We start from the raw sequence: 20,318 nt of genomic DNA on the forward strand, positions 1-20,318 counted from the left end.
GGGATGCATAGAGAGAAGACACAAATTGCCTTAAGGGGATGCATAGAGAGAAGACACAAATTGCCTTAAGGGGATGCATAGAGAGAAGACACAAACTGCCTTAAGGGGATGCATAGAGAGAAGAAACAAATGAGTCATGTTCTCCAAAGAGCCAATTCCTCCCTCCACAGGTTTCTGTAAAGCCATGCCCAGAGGCTGGCCATTCCCAGGTAAGCATTTCCACTTCACTGGAGCTGCTCTCATTCTATCAACCATTTCTGAATGGAGTAGACAAACTCCTGCAGCAGTACATTATTACAATTGCATTTGAAACATACTATGGTAGGCACATTATAATGGCTTCTCTGGTTTCTGTGTGTTGCTATCATTAGTTTAACAAGAATTGACATCTGCCAATGTCTTACGGGATAAACTGACTGGAACATGCCACTCTGAAGTTCTGTTCTACTTTTCACATAGTCAATACATGCAGTTATGTGACACCAACTCGACAGGGCTTTTTAGGGGGTAAAGAACGTAACTTATATTTTTGCAGAGGTGGGAGAGTGATAGGCTACATTCAGAGTTTACATTCAAATCAACAGATCTGTTACAGTTATTAAACATGACGAGAAGAGCTAAAATAATATGATACTAAGTGAACTGCATACTTTTCACAAATAGACGCGCGCTAATGTCGCTGTCCAATGACCCGTGGTGCTGAAAACGTTCTCGCAGACAATAAACTACGCGAGCGCTCATTTTGCTATTCACTGCATCGTGTTTCTTAAACTCAAAAACAAGTTGACCAGGAGGGCTACAGCAGGCTACCTTTTGCGTGCTTACTTGATGCTAGAAAACTAATGAATAGTAACTGACTTCTTTAGTTATCGCGTGCTCATAATACAGACCATACAACGAGACAAAACCAGTTTCACAACTGTGGCATGTTGTAAGATACATATGATTTAGTGACCGAAGCTAAAAAGATAGCATGACCGAACAACAGGATGCGACAGCCACCTAGCCTGACTCCTCGATACTTTTAAATCACATGATCAACAAGAGGGGGGAAATGCGCTATTAGAAACCCGTGAAAAGCTATTTAGTAACAAAACCCTTCTGCAGAATATCGTTGAAGCCATGAGACAAAGTATTTGAAGTGTCCAGTCATCAAAAAGGCATCTCTAGTAGTTGTATCCTAGCAACTTCCTTCACCTACACGTGAAAGCATCACCGCCTTGCTACCGACATTTTCAGGCTTTTTGAGAGTATCTCGTTCGTAGGCGATACATAAACTGTCGATAACCTACCTGGCTTTTTGAGTAATACTTATGCTGTGATATTAAGCTGTGAAACCATGCTACCATTTGAAGCATATGCATGTTCAGGATAGTGCTGGAACCAATGCTAAGCTACAGTTTAATTGACTATGCAAATAGAACTGAAATGGCATATAATGAGACAGAGTCAAAGAGTACAGTGGTAGTTCCACACTAACTACTCTACTGCTACAGTGTGAAATGAAGGAGACAGTCACAGACAGTGAAACTAAACATTTTGAGAAAGCACACCACAAAACATGACCAACAATAGTAAACGAGCAGACTGGCTGCTTAACCTGAGGGTATAACTCGTCTTGAAACAATACAGAGTTAATGTACAGTCAGCCTTGGAGTAATACCGCTAACGCCTGTGTAACTTAACTTCTCCTGTTAGTCGCCAGTAGATAACACACAGATACACCACAACACCGTCCACCACAAATATGAAACTAAACACATCTAACCTTCTACTTCATTTTCCATTGGTAGAATCCCCCTGAAAAGCCAAACTGTTTCCCTTCTCTTTAGGAAAAGCAGATGTCATTCACTGGCATCCTGACAAAAGTCCAAGCATGCTGCATTTCAATTATGTGCACAGTTTCCCAATTCCCACAGTTTCTAGGTAATGAATGATGCTATGAGTAAAAATATCCTTGACGTGTAGAAGCTCGATAGAGCACTCATCAACAATAGAACAAAGTGAAAGAGCGACGTGAGGGAAGATAGAGAGAGATAAAGACCGCTCACTACTCTTCCCACCATAGCCCCCTCCCCTTCACTTCTTTCTCTCTCCGACCCCCTCCTTCCCCTCCTGCGCTTCTCTCTACTCCGTCCCTCACTAGCCTGCAGTAAAATAAAACGTATCGCCAAGAGTAGACGTTGTCGTGCGCACGTGCCGCAGGTAAACAGACGCCCTAGTTTTCCCTTCAAGCCGTCGAGCTTTTAAAAGCTCGCGCCAACTTGGCGCTCTCATTAGTATTTATAATGTTACTTTTACTTTTTAATGTTCAACTGCCGACCGACACAGACCTGAGGTGGGTACATGTTTTGTACAATTCGGTTTTTCTCTCGTTTGATTTTATCTTATGGGGAAAATATTCGACGCATCCTGATATGTATCCTGCAGCTAGGCCTACTTCGGTTCATTGTCCCTGAAAGTGAGTAGCATTCAAAGGATTCGTTATCTCCCGTGGTAAATGTCAGCTCCAGTCTATATCGAAATGATTCATTTGGAGCAAACCGCTTGTTGCCCTGTCTGCGCTAATTTACCGTATTTAGCCTACCTAACATGCACACCGTGACCATGCATTGTGTAGACCACGGTCAGTCTCTTGGTTTGTTATGCGGGTTGGTAGATAGTTTTACTACAGCTCTTTACTTTCAGATTAGATGGAGAACCAACCGGAGAGGTTAGCAGCTCTGTGTGGCTTAATTTGGCGCGCACTGTCTTCCTAATGAACCAGTACCCGATTAGCGAGTGCCACCGGGACCGTCCAGGACCATGGACAGAGAATGATTAGTGGGTTCTGATTAGCCTGTTCTGCAGCTCCCATATCTCAGTGTTTTCTGTCCTGCCCATGGCTCCGTACCTGCAGTGCTGCAGAGGAAAGGAAAAGCGCTCCTCCCCCACTCTGCATTATGACAAATCAAGGAAGGCAGGAAGGCAGGCAGCTGTGTACGTACCATTAGCACATCATAGCACAGTTTCAAAATGAACGGATAAGGGAAAGAGAGCCCAATAGCTTTAGCTTATACCCTACTGACAATTTAAACTCTTATTATTATTATTATTAAAGAATGGGAATTAAATGATGTAGGTTAATGAGTTGATAGAATTATGGATCAATACAGGCACACAAATGGTTAAGTGTCGTATTACATATATAGTAGCTCTGGAATGGTGTCTTTTCTAGGTTACGTTTATCTGTGCTGTAGCACGTGCAACATTTCATTAAATGAAGCATGTAAAGGCAGCGGTATACAATGCATTAGGTGGAAATATGAACATCTATATCGTACTATATTCTTTATTTTAATAGAATAAATTGTGCAGCTGTAAAATGGCTACATATTCACTGAGTCTACAAAACATTATGAACACCAGCTCTTTCCATGACATAGACTGACCAGGTGAATACAGGTGAACGCTATGATCCCTTATTGATGTCACTTGTTAAATCCACTTCAATCCGAGTAGATTAAGGGGAGGAGACAGGTTAAATAAGGATTTTTAAGCCTTGAGACAATTGAGACATGGATTGTGTATGTGTGCCATTGAGGGTGAATGGATAAGACAAAATATTTAAGTGCTTTTAAATGGGGTATGGTAGTAGGTGCCAGGTGCACCGGTTTGTGTCAAGAACTGAAACGCTACTGGGTTTCTCACACGCAACAGTTTCTCGTGTGTATCAAGAATGGTTCACCACCCAAAGGACATCCAGCCAATTTGATACAACTGTGGGAAGCATTGGAGTCAACATGGGACAGCATCCCTGTGGAACGCTTTTGACACCTTGTAGAGTCCATGCCTCGACAAATTGAGGCTGTTCTGAGGGCAAAGGGCAGGGGGGATGATCCTGGATGATACTATTGTATCACCTTGTTCTTTTTTCTCTTGTCACTATGTTATTCATACCAGCCACTACAGTCCTGCATAAACAGCATTAAGAAAACCACAATTGATGCACTTTGATTGACATTGAGTTGAGTATTTCTTAAAATAGAGCATTGCAACAATGTTGTATGTAAAAAAAAGGGGAACTCGCATACCTTCAGTCCTGCCAGGTTTATTGAAAAAACACTATACTAAATAGAAAGGAAATCTACAGCACACATACATTTGCTATGTTGAGTTTTTAAACATGAATGGATCAACTGACACCAGTCTGAATCAGTTTATCTCACCAATCATCTGGATCTAATCTGGATCAATTCACCTGAGACAAGTGACCAAGGGATGGCCTGTTCAACCACCCAGGCTTAGGTCGCGTCCCACGTGCTACCATATTCCACACATAGGACTATGGTCAAAAGTAGTGCACTATATAGTGAATAGGGTGCTATCTGGAACTAGACCAGCTGCTTCAGGCTCTGTCGATTCTAGCAGGATGAACTTAACAAACACCATTTAGTATTTATGAGTATCATCAGGACAGGCATGAGGCAACAGAGGCATACATCTGAAAAGCCAGCATGAAATCTTTGGACATGAACAGAGTGGAAAAATACATCAAATAAATGATTACCATACATGGCAAATGAGAAGATCCAAAATAACCGGCAAAATGCAACCATAAGCCAATACCAATAGCAAGACAATATCAAGGCAGAGAGCGGGAGAGGGGAAAGGGTTAATAGAAGTAGTAAGGTAATAGATCAGACTCTGTTTTCCCTCAGCTCCTTAGCTTAGTGTGGAGTGTAGAGTAGTGAGACTGGTTCTATGAATGGACCTGTGAGGCAGAGAGAGTAGGGTGAGTGTACTGTATGAATGGACCTGTGAGGCAGAGAGAGTAGGGTGAGTGTACTGTATGAATGGACCTTGTGAGGCAGAGAGAGTAGGGTGAGTGTACTGTAATGAATGGACCTGTGAGGCGAGAGAGTAGGGTGAGGGTACTGTATGAATGGACCTGTGAGGCAGAGAGAGTAGGGTGAGTGTACTGTATGAATGGACCTGTGAGACAGAGAGAGTAGGGTGAGTGTACTGTATGAATGGACCTGTGAGACAGGAGAGTAGGGTGAGTGTACTGTATGAATGGACCTGTGAGGCAGAGAGAGTTAAGGGGTGAGTGTACTGTATGAATGGACCTGTGAGACAGAGAGAGTAGGGTGAGTGTACTGTATGAATGGACCTGTGAGGCAGCTACTGCAGTGTGTGTGTGCGACTGTGCATTGACAGGCTAAAGTAGGGCATGGTGAAGAGAGGGGAGGAGAGTACAGGAGCGGGCTGACGGGACAGCTGCATTGCAGACGCCCCTTGAGGGAGTGGGATTGAATAATCAAGAACCACCGGCTCCCAGGCAGATGTGGTGCGGTGCGGCGGAACCAGTGTATTCCTCCACCATTCATTCATACAGTACACTCGCCCTACTCAAGTGCCTCACTTCATTGCAGTCTAAATATACTAATTCACAAGACTTCCTGCTGCGAAGTCCTTGAGCCCTAGTCTTCATTGTGCAGCCAATCAAAATTCCCATGTGTGCCGAACAACATACACTCATGTATGTCATAGTGGTTCGAGGAGATCTATTTGCAGTGATGCCAAGACTCTAACATCCATGATCAACTAAGTCGATTCACTGCAGCTATTAGATATGGATCCTGACATGTCTATCAGAACACAATAGCATCGTCTGAAAGACACAGGACAAGGACTGGTGCTCTTCATGGTTCTGGGCCATGGTCCAAATCAAACCCAAGATGAACTGAGTTTCTACTACAGTTGATCCACTGCAATTGGGTCGTTCCACGAACGGAGTGCCTTTTCACTTTGATATTTTAAGTAGGAATTTTGCACCAATATTGAAGATTGAAAGCCTGTTTTATTAAACCAAGTGCCCTTTAATATAGACCACATGAAGAATTCATTCAATCAGGTTTTTTATGTATGAATAAAGACTAAATGCTGCATTTAGACATGTCCCTCTGTGACTTCTAGGAAGATTTCAACCCACTGAACCCCAACATGAGCTGGTTCTACTGTTTTTGGCCATTTTCTAGTGTTTTGTGGTGGAAAACTGAGGGGGTCCAGCATAACACGTCAACCCTGTTCCCCATAGATAGACAGGCTAGAATTTCTTAAGCAATTACAATTCATGTGTAATTGTAATGAAGCTTGCATTCAATTGCCCCTCCCTGTTGCACACAACAAGCTTCCATTTCCCCTGACATGGGATTTATGGCTGATTAAATCGTTAACCCTGTTACAGTCAACCCTGTTACGGTCAACCCTGTTACGGTCAACCCTGTTACGGTCAACCATGTTGCGGTCAACCCTGCTACGGTCAACCCTGCTACGGTCAACCCTGTTACTTTATGTGGCACTTAATAGTCTCTTAGTGTGGACATTTTGGTATTTAACCTCTTGAGATGGGAAAATGTGTTTTGTATTAAATTGAACATGTGCTCTGTATGGCAGAATGTTAAAACTAGGTGAAATAAAATCTTTACACTACCCAAAAGGTACTCATTTGACCCAACTATTGATCCTGACATCAGAAAACATTGAAGACACAGAACAAGACTAGTGTTCTCCATGGTCCTGAAATAAAACCTGATCCCAAGATCCCAATGGAGTTGACTAACTGCTGCTATCACACCTGATGACTGATGACTAGTGTTCTCCATGGTCCTGAAATACAACCTGATCCCAAGATCCCAATGGAGTTGACTCACTGCTGCTATCACACCTGATGACTGATGACTAGTGTTCTCCATGGTCCTGAAAGCCCATAATGAAGTTGATTCACTGCATATATTGATTCCGAAATGTCTATCAGACCACATTATTAACACTACAGGATCCTCTCACAGATACAGGACAACAGGAAAAGGACTAGTACTCTCCAATGTACTGAAATCCAACTCAATCTTCAAGTGATTACTGTCCATCATGGACCAGCCACCACACAGCCACATGCCTCTAGAACATACTGTAATATAAATACACAGGTAGTTGTGATTTGTGACACACAGAGCAGCAACACGACAGCACAGCGGAGAGTCATTTAGGATGAGCCAGCAGATAGCACTTCTCTGGTGCCCAGGGCAGAAGGACAGGGAGAGCAAGAGAGAGAGAAAAAGAGAGAGGAGGAAGCAGAGAGAGAGATAAAGAGAGAGGGGGAAGCAGAGAGAGAGATAAAGAGACACAGAAAGACATAGTGAGGCAAAAAGAGAGAGGAAGAGAGACGGGGAAGGAGAACGAGAGAGAAAGAGAGGGGGAAGCAGAGAGAGAAAGCGAGGGGGAAGCAGGGAGAGAGAGAAAGAGAGAAGAGGAAGCAGGGAGAGCGAGAAAGAGAGAAGGGTAAGCAGAGAGAGAGAAAGAGAGAGGGGGAAGCATAGAGAMAAATAAAGAGAGAGGGGGAAGCAGAGAGAGAGATAAAGAGACACAGAAAGACATAGTGAGGCAAAAAGAGAGAGGAAGATAGACCGAGATATCTTACCGTCCAGTGAGAGCCAGTCGTGTTGTGAGGAGGGCAGTGAGGGCAGAGCGCGGGCTTTGTACTCAAACACCACTGAGTTAGAGATGATCTGGTTACTGGCAGTCACCTGCAGTGTCACCAGCCCAGTGTCATGAGCTGTGGACAGAGACAGACAGAGGGAGTCCGAGTCAGACACTTCACTGACAACTGCTACAACTCCAATGCTCCTGACTCTAACCACCTGTAGACCTCCTTGGAACATTATATTCTTCTTCTTAAAACTTCTCAGTGGCCAGGGAGACAATCTCAACTGAGGAACAGAGACATGAGTACAGACCTTCATGTAATGTATGCTGATCTAAGTCTAAAAGATAACGACTGATATCCCTGGTAGGTACAGTACACTGTGTTTCCAGTCAACCCTGGTGGAAGGATCCAGAGGGTGTGTCAAGGCCAGGCCACTGAGACCAGTCTTACCTGGGCAGTAGCAGCGCAGCACCCCAGGCTGGATGAGAGAGGCAGGGACAGATATCTGATCAAACAGGCAGTTGTAGTTAGAGCTGGCCTCCTGCCATGGACCAGTGATGAGCACCTTCACTCCTCCCTGAAACAGATATGCACACAGACTCACAGCGCGGGAAACTGGATCATCTGGATCTATACTGGGTATTAGGGAGCAAGTGTGAATTTGGCCATGATTTAATGTCATGCTGCCATCTTGTGGAGAATAGTAGGAATAACGTGAACACAGTGACGTAGTCTCAAAATGCTGCCACCAAGTGGTGGAAGATTGGCATTACACAACCGTTTAATGTCTCTGCTATATTTACTGCGTTGCCGTCCTGTGGTTGGACAGTGATATTACAGCCATTTTTCTGTTTGACCAAAGTGGTTGCCATCTTGTGGATGAACAGTGTCCTTGGCGTTAAACCGACGTTCTCTGTACATACAGTACACTCCACTCGCTTATGTATTTGGACAGTGAAGCTAAAACTTTTAATTTGGCTCTATACTCCAGCATTTTGGATTTGAAATGTTTTATAAAAGGTGACCGTACAGAATGTCACTTTTTATTTGAGGGTATTTTCATACATATCTGTTTTACCGTGTAGAAGTGAAAGCACGTTAGACTATCTAGTCCCCCAATTTGAAGGTGTCATAAGTATTTGGACAACTTCACTTAGTGTATTCAATTTAGTCAAAGGTTTAGTATTTGGTCCAATATTCCTATAGCACAGAATTACTATGTCAYGCTTGTGACCCTGCAAACTTGTTGGATACATTTGCAGTTTTCTTTGGTTGTGGTTTGGATTATGCTGTGCCCAATAAAAATGAATAGTAAATCATGTATTTTGTCATTTTGGAGTCACTTTTAGTGTAAATAAGAATAGAATATGTTTCTGAATGCTTCTGCATTAATGTGGACGCTGCCATGATTAAGAATAATCAAGAATGAATCGTGAATAATGATGAGAGAGAAAGTCACAGAGGCATAAATATCATACCCCCAAAAATGCTAACCTCCCCTGTTATTGTAATGGAGAGAGGTTAGCATGTATTAGAGGTATGCTAACCTCCCCTGTTATTGTAATGGAGAGAAGTTAGCATGTATTGGAGGTATGCTAACCTCCCTTGTTATTGTAATGGAGAGAGGTTAGCATGTATTGGAGGTATACTAACCTCCCCTGTTATTGTAATGGTGAGAGGTTAGCATGTCTTGGAGGTATGCTAACCTCCCCTGTTATTGTAATGGTGAGAGGTTAGCATGTCTTGGAGGTATGCTAACCTCCCCTGTTATTGTAATGGTGAGAGGTTAGCATGTATTGGGGGTATGCTAACCTCCCCTGTTATTGTAATAGTGAGAGGTTAGCATGTCTTGGGGGTATGCTAACCTCCCCTGTTATTGTAATGGTGAGAGGTTAGCATGTAATGGGGGTATGATATTTTTGCATCTGTAACTTTTTCTCTCATCATTATTCACGATTCATTCAGGATTATTCATAATCATGGCAGCATCCACATTAATGTAAAAGTGTTCAGAAAGATATTCTATTCTTATTTACAATAAAAGAGTCTCCAAAATGACACAGTACATTATTTACCATTCATTTATATTTTCATGGGGTGGCAGATAGCCGAGTGTTGGGCCAGTAACCTAATGGTTGCTGGATCGAATCCCAGAGCTGACAAGGTAAAAAGCTGTCAACAAGGCAGTTAACCCACTGTTCCCCGGTAGGCTGTCATTGTAAATAAGATTTTGTTCTTAACTGACTTGCCAAGTAAAAAAATCAAATATTTTTTTAATTAAAAATACATGTTTGCCCATTGAAGAAATGCTCAGAAAGGGACTTTTTGGACCTGAATGTCAGACCATTCAAGAGATAAAGGTGCTCAAGGTTGACCTATTCTGCAGACCCCACCATACCATGAGACATCCATGTCGTCATCACTGGGAAATATAAATGGTTGAGATTGATATTATTTAAAAGCTTACAAACAGGGTTGTCAAACTATTTTATGATTTTAATATATTTTTTTTTTAACCTTTAACCTTTAAATATTTGCACATGTAGTAGCTTAGACGCTAATTGACATCATCTGAGGTGTTTGTGTTGTGCCCGCCATCAGTTGAGACATGCTCTTGAATACAGGGTGGGTGTCATTTCATTCATAGAAATAGCGTTCATAGAATGGACCTATCCCTTCAGACCACTGCAATTTAGATGGTACACCATTGACATTTAAATTGAATTGACATTTTAACTTCTAATTACTACCACAAAGATGACCACCGGTCCACCCACCGTCAAATGTTAACCTAAATAGTCATGTCTATTCTACTATCTATATTTCTATGATTTCAATATGTTTCCAATGGAGGACAGTATAATTTAAAACAGCTATTCTCATTCAAATCAACATTCTCTTATGTGTGGACCTCCAACCATCTTTGTAGTACTATTTGAAAGTTGACATTTAAATTTGATTCCACTTGTTAATACATTTATCAGCCAAAACATGACACCCACCTTGTATTCAAGAGCATGTTGTGTCTCAACTGAGGGTGGGCACAACAAAATATGCGAATATGAAACAAATTGGAGTGTAAGTAAGCGTTATTAATTGAAACAAATTGGAGTGTAAGTAAGCGTTATTAATTGAAACAAATTGGCAAAGTGTAGTAAGCGTTATTAATTGAAACAAATTGGAGTGTAAGTAAGCGTTATTAATTGAAACAAATTGGAGTGTAAGTAAGCGTTATTAATTGAACAAATTGGAGTGTAAGTAAGCGTTATTAATTGAACAAATTGGAGTGTAAGTAAGTATTAATTGAAAACAAATTGAGTGTAAGTAAGTATTAATTGAAACAATTGGAGTGTAAGTAAGTATTAATTGAAACAATTGGAGTGTAAGTAAGTATTTAATTGAAACAATTGGAGTGTAAGTAAGTATTAATGTGAAACAAATTGGAGTGTAAGTAACGTATTAATTGAAACAAATTGGAGTGTAAGTAAGTATTAATTGAACACATTGGAGTGTAAGTAAGTATTAATTGAAAACAAATTGGAGTGTAAGTAAGTATTAATTGAACAAATTGGAGTGTAAGTAAGTATTAATTGAAAACAATTGGAGTGTAAGTAAGTATTAATTGAAACAATGGAGTGTAAGTAAGTATTAATTGAAAACAAATTGGAGTGTAAGTAAGTATTAATTGAACAAATTGGAGTGTAAGTAAGATAATTGAAACAATGGAGTGTAAGTAAGTATTAATTGAAACATTGGAGTGTAAGTAAGTATTAATTAAACAAATTGGAGTGTAAGTAAGTATTAATTGAAACACATTGGAGTGTAAGTAAGTTATAATTGAAACAATTGGAGTGTAAGTAAGTATTAATTGAAACAAATTGGAGTGTAAGTAAGTATTAATTGAAAAACAATTGGATGTAAGAAGTATTAATTGAAACAATTGGAGTGTAAGTAAGTATTAATTGAAACAAATTGGAGTGTAAGTAAGTATTAATTGAAACAATTGGAGTGTAAGTAAGTATTAATTGAAACAAATTGGAGTGTAAGTAAGTTATTAATTGAAACAGATTGGAGTGTAAGTAAGCTTATTAATTGAAACAATTGGAGTGAAGTAACGTTTTAATTGAAAAATTGGAGTGTAAGTAAGTATTTATGAAACAGATTGGAGTGTAAGTAAGTATTAATTGAAACAGATTGAGTGTAGTAAGTATTAATTGAAACAGATTGGAGTGTAAGTAAGTATTAATTGAAACAAATTGGAGTGTAAGTAAGTATTAATTGAAACAGTTGGAGTGTAAGTTAGTATTAATTTAAACACATTGGAGTGTAAGTAAGGTATTAATTGAAACAGATTGGAGTGTAAGTAAAGTATTAATTGAAACAGATTGGAGTGTAAGTAAGTATTAATTGAAACAGATTGGAGTGTAAGTAAGTATTAATTGAAACAGATTGGAGTGTAAGTAAGTATTAATTGAAACAAATTGGAGTGTAAGTAAGTATTAATTGAAACAATTGGAGGTAAGTAAGTATTAATTGAAACAGAATTGGAGTGTAAGTAAGTATTAATTGAAACAGATTGGAGTGTAAGTAAGTATTAATTGAAACAGATTGGAGTGTAAATAAGTATTAATTGAAACAAATTGGAGTGTAAGTAAGTATTAATTGAAACAGATTGGAGTGTAAGTAAGTATTAATTGAAACAGATTGGAGTGTAAGTAAGATATTAATTGAAACAGATTGGAGTGTAAGTAAGTATTAATTGAAAACAGATTGGAGTGTAAGTAAGTATTAATTGAAACAGATTGGAGTGTAAGTAAGTATTAATTGAAACAGATTGGAGTGTAAGTAAGTATTAATTGACGTTGAAGGTAAAAAAAGGAACATTTTATATGTATATGTTTTTTCTCCAGAAATGATKAAATAATTTGACAACCCTGTGTTGTAAGCTCTAAATTCTATAAATCTCAACTGTTTATCTTTTCCAGTGATTAAGAATGGATGTCTCATGGTATGGTGGGGCATGCAAAATAGGTCAACTTTGATTACCTTTATCTCTTGAATGTTTTGTCACTCAGGTCCAAAAAGTCCCTTTCTGAGCACTTCTACGATGGGCAAATATGTATCGAAGGTTTCGTTCAAATCAAAAGGGGTGCTGTCAAAAAGTGACTGAATTCAAATGGATTTATCCCACAACATAATCTGAAACACAACCAAAACAAACTGCAAATGCATCCAACACGTTTGTTGTCACAAGCTTGATGTAGTTATTGCGTGCTAAGAATATGGAACCAAAATACTTAACTTTTGACTGTAAATGCAATACACTATAAGTGAATTTGTCCAAATACTTATGACACCTTCAAATGGGGGACTAGATACACAAAGTCATCATTTCTAAATGGTAAAACATATGTATGAACATACCCTCAAATACAAGGTGACATTCTGTTCTGTCTCCTCACATAAAACATTTGATGTCAAATCCAAAATGCTGGAGTATAGAGCCACATTTAAAGTTTTATTAACATCACTGTCCAAATAAATACATAGGGGAGTGTACTTTATTGAGCTGCCATCCTGTGGTTGGACAGTGCTACTGGCATTACACAGACTCCTTTACTCTCTGTTTTGTACTTTATTGAGCTGCCATCCGGTGGTTGCACAGTGATATTACAGTTCATTCAAACTATGTTGATATGTTCAGGTAACTGCCAAAACAAAGAAAACGACATAGAGCGTTGGACCACCACGAGCCAGATCAGCTTCAAAGCGCCTTGGCATCGATTCTGGAACTCTGTTGGAGGGCATGCAACACCATTCTTCCACAAGAAATTGCATTATTTGGTGTTTTGTTGATGGTGGCGCCGCTCCAGAATCTCTCATAAGTGGTCAATTGGGTTGAGATCTGGTGACTGAGACATCCATGGCATATGGTTTACATCATTTTCATGCTCATCAAACCATTCAGTGACCTGCGGATGGGGGTATTGTCATCCTATGAGTGCATAGCAATGGTAGCCAAACTATTGAGCAACTGGGTCTACCAAGCATTTTTTTCTGTACTTTTTACAACCTGTTTCTCCCCCAATTGGTAGTTACAGTCTTGTCCCATCGCTGAAACTCCCATACGGACTTGGGAGAGGCGAAGGCCGAGAGCCATGTGTCCTCCGAACCGCGAACCTGTCAAGCCACACTGCTTCTTGACACACTGCTCGTTTAACCCGGAAGCCAGCTGCACCAATGTGTCGGAGGAAACACGTCCAGCTGGCGACCGAAGTCAGCTTGCAGGCACTCGGCCCGCCACATGGAGTCGCTAGAGCGCGATGGAACAAGGAAATCCTGGCCAGCCAAACCCGCCCCTAACCCGGACGACGCTGGGCCAATTGTGTGCCTCCTCATGCYTCTCCCGGTCATGGCCAGCTGTGACACAGCCTGGGATTGAACCCGGGTCTGTAGTGATGCCTCAAGCGCTGCAATGCAGTGCTTTATACAGTTGCGCCACTCTGGAGTCCTCCTGCCCACCATTTTTATACATGACCCTAAGCATGATGGGATGTTAATTCATTGGTTAGAAATTGCTCAGGAACCACACCTGTGTGTAAGCACCTGCTTTCAATATACTTTGTATCCCTGGTTTACTAAAGTGTTTCCTATATTTTGGCAGTTCAGGTTGGTTGAAGGAGATCCATTATTTCTGTCTGACCAAAGTGGAACTTGAGAAATTGCCTCTCTGTATGCGTTTACCCAATCACAACGACAAAACATCTTTGTAACTACATTTGGTAACTCAATTGGAGTGTAATGCTTTGTGAAATAAGGAGTATATGCACTGCTAGTGTGGTGGAGGCTCACCTCAGGGTAGGACCACTCGGGCGAGTAGTCAGTGACCATGAAGAGTCTCCCTGTGGCCTGCAACATCCCCAGAGCCCCGTGGGCCACGGCTGCAGACACCACCTCCGCCACGTCCATGTATGCCAGAGAGCCTGACTCCGTCCCTGCACCCCCAGCCCCGGCACCCAGAGACTGAGGGCTGCAGCAGGGCTGGAGACAGAGCTCTGAGGGGCTGTATCCTGCCCCCCGGGCCCCTCCTACCCCTCCGTCCTCCTGGCCCTGCTGGGGAGCTCCGCTAGGCGTGGCCTGACCGTCTGAGCCGTGGTTGGCCACCAGCTGGTGGTTGTAAAGAGCTCCCCCGGCCGCCATGTTGGTTCCACTACCGTCCACAGAGATGAAGTCATTGATGAGGTCAGAGAACTGGTTTCCAAAGGAGATGTCGAAGTGGTCCAGGCTGATCTCCATGCCTCCCCCTCCTGCTCCCCCGTTAGAGCCCGCTCCGCCCAGGCCCTGGTGGGGCCCCACGGTGTTGTAGAGGCCCTGGACCATCCCAGCCCCCTGGAGGAGGGGCTGCAGCTGCTGCTGTGAGCGATTGCTGCCGTCGTTGTTGATGCCATTTCCATTATGCATGGTCACTCCTTCCCCTCCTCCTCCGCCTCCCTGACCTCCTCCACCGTTGGCCTGCTGCAGGTAGTGCTCTGTCCCTCCTCCCTCTGGGTTGCCTCCTCCACAGGCCTGGAGGTGATCTCCAGGCTTCAGTAGGCCCTCTCCGTTCTCTGTTCCCCCGGCCTGGCCTGAGCCCACGCTGCCTGGCTGCTCCAGACCCACCACCTCCTCATGCTCTGGCCCCAGCCCAGGGAAGCCCCCCTGGTACTGCAGAAGCTGGAGAGACCCAGGCCCCTGCCCTGGCCCCTCGGTGGGGGAGCCCCCGTTGCAGTTGGCCCTGTGGTGGCTCTGGTGGTGGTGGTGGAGGTGGCCATTAATGCCAGGGGAATCCGTCTTGACCACCTGCAGGCCCATGTAAGCTGTGGAGTCGTGGGAGTTGTGCTCCATCAGYTGAGTCTTCTGGCCCATGGAGGACCTGCCCTGCTGGGCCTGGCCGGGCTGCTGGGTGTCCTGGAGGAAGAAGCTGGGCGAGTGGCTCTGGTGGGAGAGGTGGGGGCTGTTRATAGSCTGGCCATAGCCCACTGWCCCAGCCCCGGASGYGTAMTCCTGCTTGGCATCGATGGCACTGAAGTCCATCTGCTCCAGGGTGGTGCTGGGGCTCAGGCCTCCTCCAGAGGGCAGCAGAGAGCCTGCAGGGGTCAGGCCGAGGGAGCRCTGTGCTGAACRWGCCCCAGAGGAACKAGKRKCACCTCCTCCACAGCTCACCACCYCCCCCACCTGGTATCCCTGCTCTGTGGCCAGCTGCTGCTCGAAGGACATGTCCTCCGTCTTGATGTTCTTCACCAGAGCAGAGTTGAAGCTGTATCCAGAGTCTGACATGGATGGAGAGCGCTGCATACTGCCGTTGGTGCCGTTGGAGGAAGAGGAGGAAGAGGAGGAGCTGCCGCCCCCCTTCAGCCTGCTGCCCCCGTAGGTCTGGCCCTGCTTGGGGTTGTTGAGGAAGCAGTCAGGGTCAAAGTTCATGGTGGTCTCAGGTATCTTCATGCCTCCGGCATCCAGGCTGCTGGACAGGACCAGCTCCTCAGACACACCGGCTGCAGACAGCATGGACAGCCCATCTGCTCCCCCTGCCCCCCCGGGACCCTCCCCAGCCCCTCCGCTGGGGAAGGCAAACTTGTGGTTGTCTGCCACCACACCGGACAACACCAGGCCCTGGGAGGCTGCGTCGGGGCCCATGAGGTGGGCGTTGGGGCCCCCATTGGGGGACATGCTGTAGACGGGGTCTCCGGTCACCTCGGACATGAAGACACTCTGGGACATGACGGCGGCTACATGGCCCAAGCCCGTCACCACGGGACTGTCAGCCATGTCTGGGTCGCTGTTCAGGCCACTGCTGATGGACACAGGGGAGTTCTGGGTGGTGTCTGGGACCTCCACCTGGTTGGTAGAGGACACCTCTGTGCTGTTCTGGTGCAGGAGAACAGGCTTGTGGACCTTTCCATTGCGTTTCTCTCTGGCGCTACCCCCTCCTCCCCCTGAGCTCTTCCCTCCTCCTCCACCCCCTCCTCCATGGCTGCTGTGCTCGGTCTTGCCCTCGGACACGTCGTTGTTCTGGACCTCAGAGTGACCGCTGCTGTAGCCTCCACGGGGGTCCACCTTGGGGGAGATGATGCGGTGTTTGGCGCTGTTGCACTTGTGGTGCACGCTGCTCCCTGCGCCTGTTAGAGGGAGATAGGAGAGGTTACTGAGAGATAGCTCGAGATACAGTAGAAGTCATCAGTCATTTAGAAAGAATGCAGAATAGTACAGTGAATCTCCACTTGTCACTTCAATCTCACTGTATTGATTACTTTCATTTTACTCCTGGGACTCTTTCATACTCTTGCTTGTGCCTGTCCTTTTTTCCCGTTAACGTTACGACTGCGGAAATGTTTCTAATCACCTGTCAAACACACCCCGGTAATGGCTGAAATGGGTTCAATGGAATACATTGTCTACAAGAATATTAGTTGGAGATTTAATGAACCGTCTCGACACGTCACAAGAAAGAGAAGGAAGATAACTTTATTTTGATGGGTGTTCATTTTTGGTGGAATTGAAAAAAGTTATCATATAATACAGTTTAAATATTTACAAATTACAATGAACGAAAAAATATAAACGCAACATGTAAAGTGTTGGTCCCATGTTTCATGAACTGAAATAAAAGTTTACTATACTCACAAAAAGCTTATTTCTCTCAAATGTTGTTCACAAATTTGTTTAATTCCTTGTTAGTGAGCATTTCTCCTTTGCCAAGATAATCCAATCACCTGACAGGTGTGGCACATCAAAAAGCTGATTAAACAGCATGATCATTATACAGGTGCATAAAAAAAGGTCACTCTAAAATGTGCAGTTTTGTCACACAACACAATGCTACAGATTTTGAGGGAGCATGTAGTTGGCATGCTGACTGCAGGAATGTCTACCATAAGCCGCTTCTAACATTGTTTTAGAGAATTTGGCAGTACGTCTAACCGGCCTCACAACTGCAGACCACGTGTAACTACACCAGCCCAGGACCTCCACATCCGGCTTCCGAGCTCAGCCACCCGGACAGCTGATGAAAGTGTGGGTTTGCACAACCGAAGAATTTCTGCACAAACTGTCAGAAACCATCTCAGGGAAGCTCATCTGTGTGCTTGTCATCTGTGTGCTCGTTGTCCTCACCAGGGTCTTGACCTGACTGCAGTTTGGCGTCGTAACTGACTTCAGTGGACAAATGCTCACCTTCAATGGCCACTGGTACACTGGAGAAGTGTGCTCTTCACGGATGAATCCCGGTTTCAACTGTACCGGGCAGATGGCGTCGTGTGGGCGAGCGGTTTGCTGATGTTAACTTTGTGAACAGAGTGCCCCATGGTGGCGGTGGGGTTATGGTATGGGCAGGCATAAGCTACGGACAATGAACACAATTGTAATTTATCGAAGGCAATTTGAATGAACAGAGATACTGTGACGGGATCCTGAGGTCCATTGTCGTGCCATTCATCCTCCGCCATCACCTCATGTTTCAGCATGATAACGCACAGCCCCATGTCGCAAGGATCTATCTGCAGACAATTCCTGGAAGCTGAAAATGTCCCAGTTCTTCCATGGCCTGCATACTCACCAGACATGTCACCCATCTGGGATGCTCTGGATCGACGTGTACGACAGCGTGTACCAGTTCCTGCCAATATCCAGCAACTTCACACAGCCATTGAAGAGGAGTGGGACAACATTCCACAGGCCACAATCAACAAACAGCCTGATCAACTCTATGCGAAGGAGGTGTGTCGCGCTGCATGAGGCAAATGGTGGTCACACTAAATACTGACTGGTTTTCTGACCCCTACCTTAAGGTATCGGTAACCAACAGATGCATATCTGTATTCCCAGTCATGTGAAATCCATAGCCTAATGAATTCATTTAAATTGACTGATTTCCTTATCTGAACTGAAATTGTTTCATGTTGCGTTTATATTTTTGTTCAGTGTAGATGCGCTGAAATGAAAGCAACTTTTGAAAATGAACACTCGGATTCTAGTGATATTATGTCTGATTTTGCAAATACTTTTCTTTTTTCTTTTATTTAACTAGGCAAGTTACTTAAGAACAAATTCTTATTTACAATGACGGCCTACCCCGGCCAAACCCGGACGATGCTGGGACAATTGTGCACAGCCCTATGGGACTCCCAATCACAGCTGGTTGTGATACAGCCTGGAATCAAACCAGGGTCTGTAGTGATGCCTCTAGCACTGAGATGCAGGCCCTTAGACCGCTGTGCCACTCGGGAGCCCCAAACAATGTAAAGTATGTATAGATAGGGGTAATCTAGAGCCAATCGTGTTGATTTTTAATGTATCCTGCTATTGACACACTTGTTGAATTATGCAACAGAACGCGACTACAACAGTAATTCATGAGGTAGTCTAGACAGAGCAGCTGAGTGCAGGTAGGGTAGACAGAGCAAGTGTTTGGTGGTTGAAGCCCTTTTCCATCCCTTTAAATGAATGTATTAATATATGCAAATACACGCAGTGTATTTATGCAAATGAGGCACTTATAATTGTCTTTCTTTTAACACAAAATATTTTTTTAAATACCTGACACAATAAGAACATGTATATATGAGTGCATTCTAAGAAAAAAAAGAAAATGTACAATAAATTGAACACCTGAATTTCCACCAAAATCCCTGAACACCATTCATTATTTGTTCATGCCAGTAAACACATTTTTTAAACCCTTTTAACAATTTCAGTGACCATTGCTAGTGACAATGTAATTCACAAACTACATCTGAGGGAAGGCTGTGAATGACGCGTTGGAGCAGCCCAGCAGAATGCTGACAGTAACAATAAGAACACTGCCTGTGCTTTCAGACCTAAACAAATCACCAGAAAAAAACATCCTGATCCAAGTCATTGTAATCGATTGTTTAATTGATTGGTGTGACTTTTGAGACCATTTGAAATTGTGTCAATAAAACACAAGAGAGCCATGATCCTGACACTTTCCACATTCACTCTGAGCATAATGTAGGACCTCTACCTCTACCTCTACCTCCAAACTCTTTTACATTTGAGGAATTTACCAGATGCTCTTATCCAGAGCGACTTACATTGGTGCATTCCTCGTAAGATAGCGAGGAGAGACAACAACACATCACAATCATAGCAAGAACATTTTCCCTCGGCCAAGTAGTTATCAGCAGTCAGTGCTAGAACCTTTGACTAGTCGTTTGACTACACCTACACCTTCTCCCCTTTCTCTCTCCCCTCTATCCCCTATCCCCTGCCCCCTCTCTACCTCTATCCCCTCCCCCTTACCCAGGGTGCCTGTGCAGAGGCAGTTGTGGGTCCGGGGAGTTGGCTTGGTTTGGTGGCTGTCCAGAATCTGCTGCACCAGCTGCTCCACTGAGAAGCCAGAGCTGCTGTTCCCGTTGCTGCAAGTCCACTTGATGCCATGAACTGCCGGGAGAGAGGAGACAGAGATGTCAGCCAGTCCAGACCAACAGACCACCACCACCCACACCCACACTACTGCAGACTGCACCCCTATAACCCTGTGACCCACCTGCATCGCTACACCCTAAACCCCCACCTAATAGTCTGCTTTTGGATAGTTTAGACAGCACTGTTTGCATGAAGCTCTATTTGGACAGCGGCAACATCTCTCACGTCTCCTCTCTTTCCCCACACTGCCCAACCTACCTACTGTGCTGTGAACTACTTGATGAAAGTAGCCAACCACACACAGGCCCGTTAACACACACAGGCATGTTGGCTCCCTGCCTTGAGTCATTGTATTTGCTTCTGGCTGCCTGTACCTCCGGGGCTGTGATGTGGAAAACCACTGGAGAGGAACACAGTCTAGCTGCTA

At 43.8% G+C, this 20,318-nt stretch overlaps 1 protein-coding gene across 1 annotated transcript in view; it reads right to left on the reverse strand.

Annotated features, from left to right (window-relative positions):
• The window catches only part of LOC112081023 (calmodulin-binding transcription activator 1-like), a 42,827-nt gene extending 26,466 nt beyond the window's left edge, over nt 1-16,361 (reverse strand). Inside the window, 3 exon segments of the mRNA XM_070442818.1 lie at nt 7,463-7,597; nt 7,919-8,045; nt 14,321-16,361. Coding sequence (XP_070298919.1) covers nt 7,463-7,597; nt 7,919-8,045; nt 14,321-16,273 — 2,215 coding nt within the window. The 5' untranslated portion in view covers nt 16,274-16,361.
• Nucleotides 16,362-20,318: the final 3,957 nt, after the last annotated feature.

Source organism: Salvelinus sp. IW2-2015, unplaced genomic scaffold (genome assembly GCF_002910315.2).
Source record: "Salvelinus sp. IW2-2015 unplaced genomic scaffold, ASM291031v2 Un_scaffold16660, whole genome shotgun sequence".
NCBI classification, from domain to species: Eukaryota; Metazoa; Chordata; class Actinopteri; order Salmoniformes; family Salmonidae; genus Salvelinus; species Salvelinus sp. IW2-2015.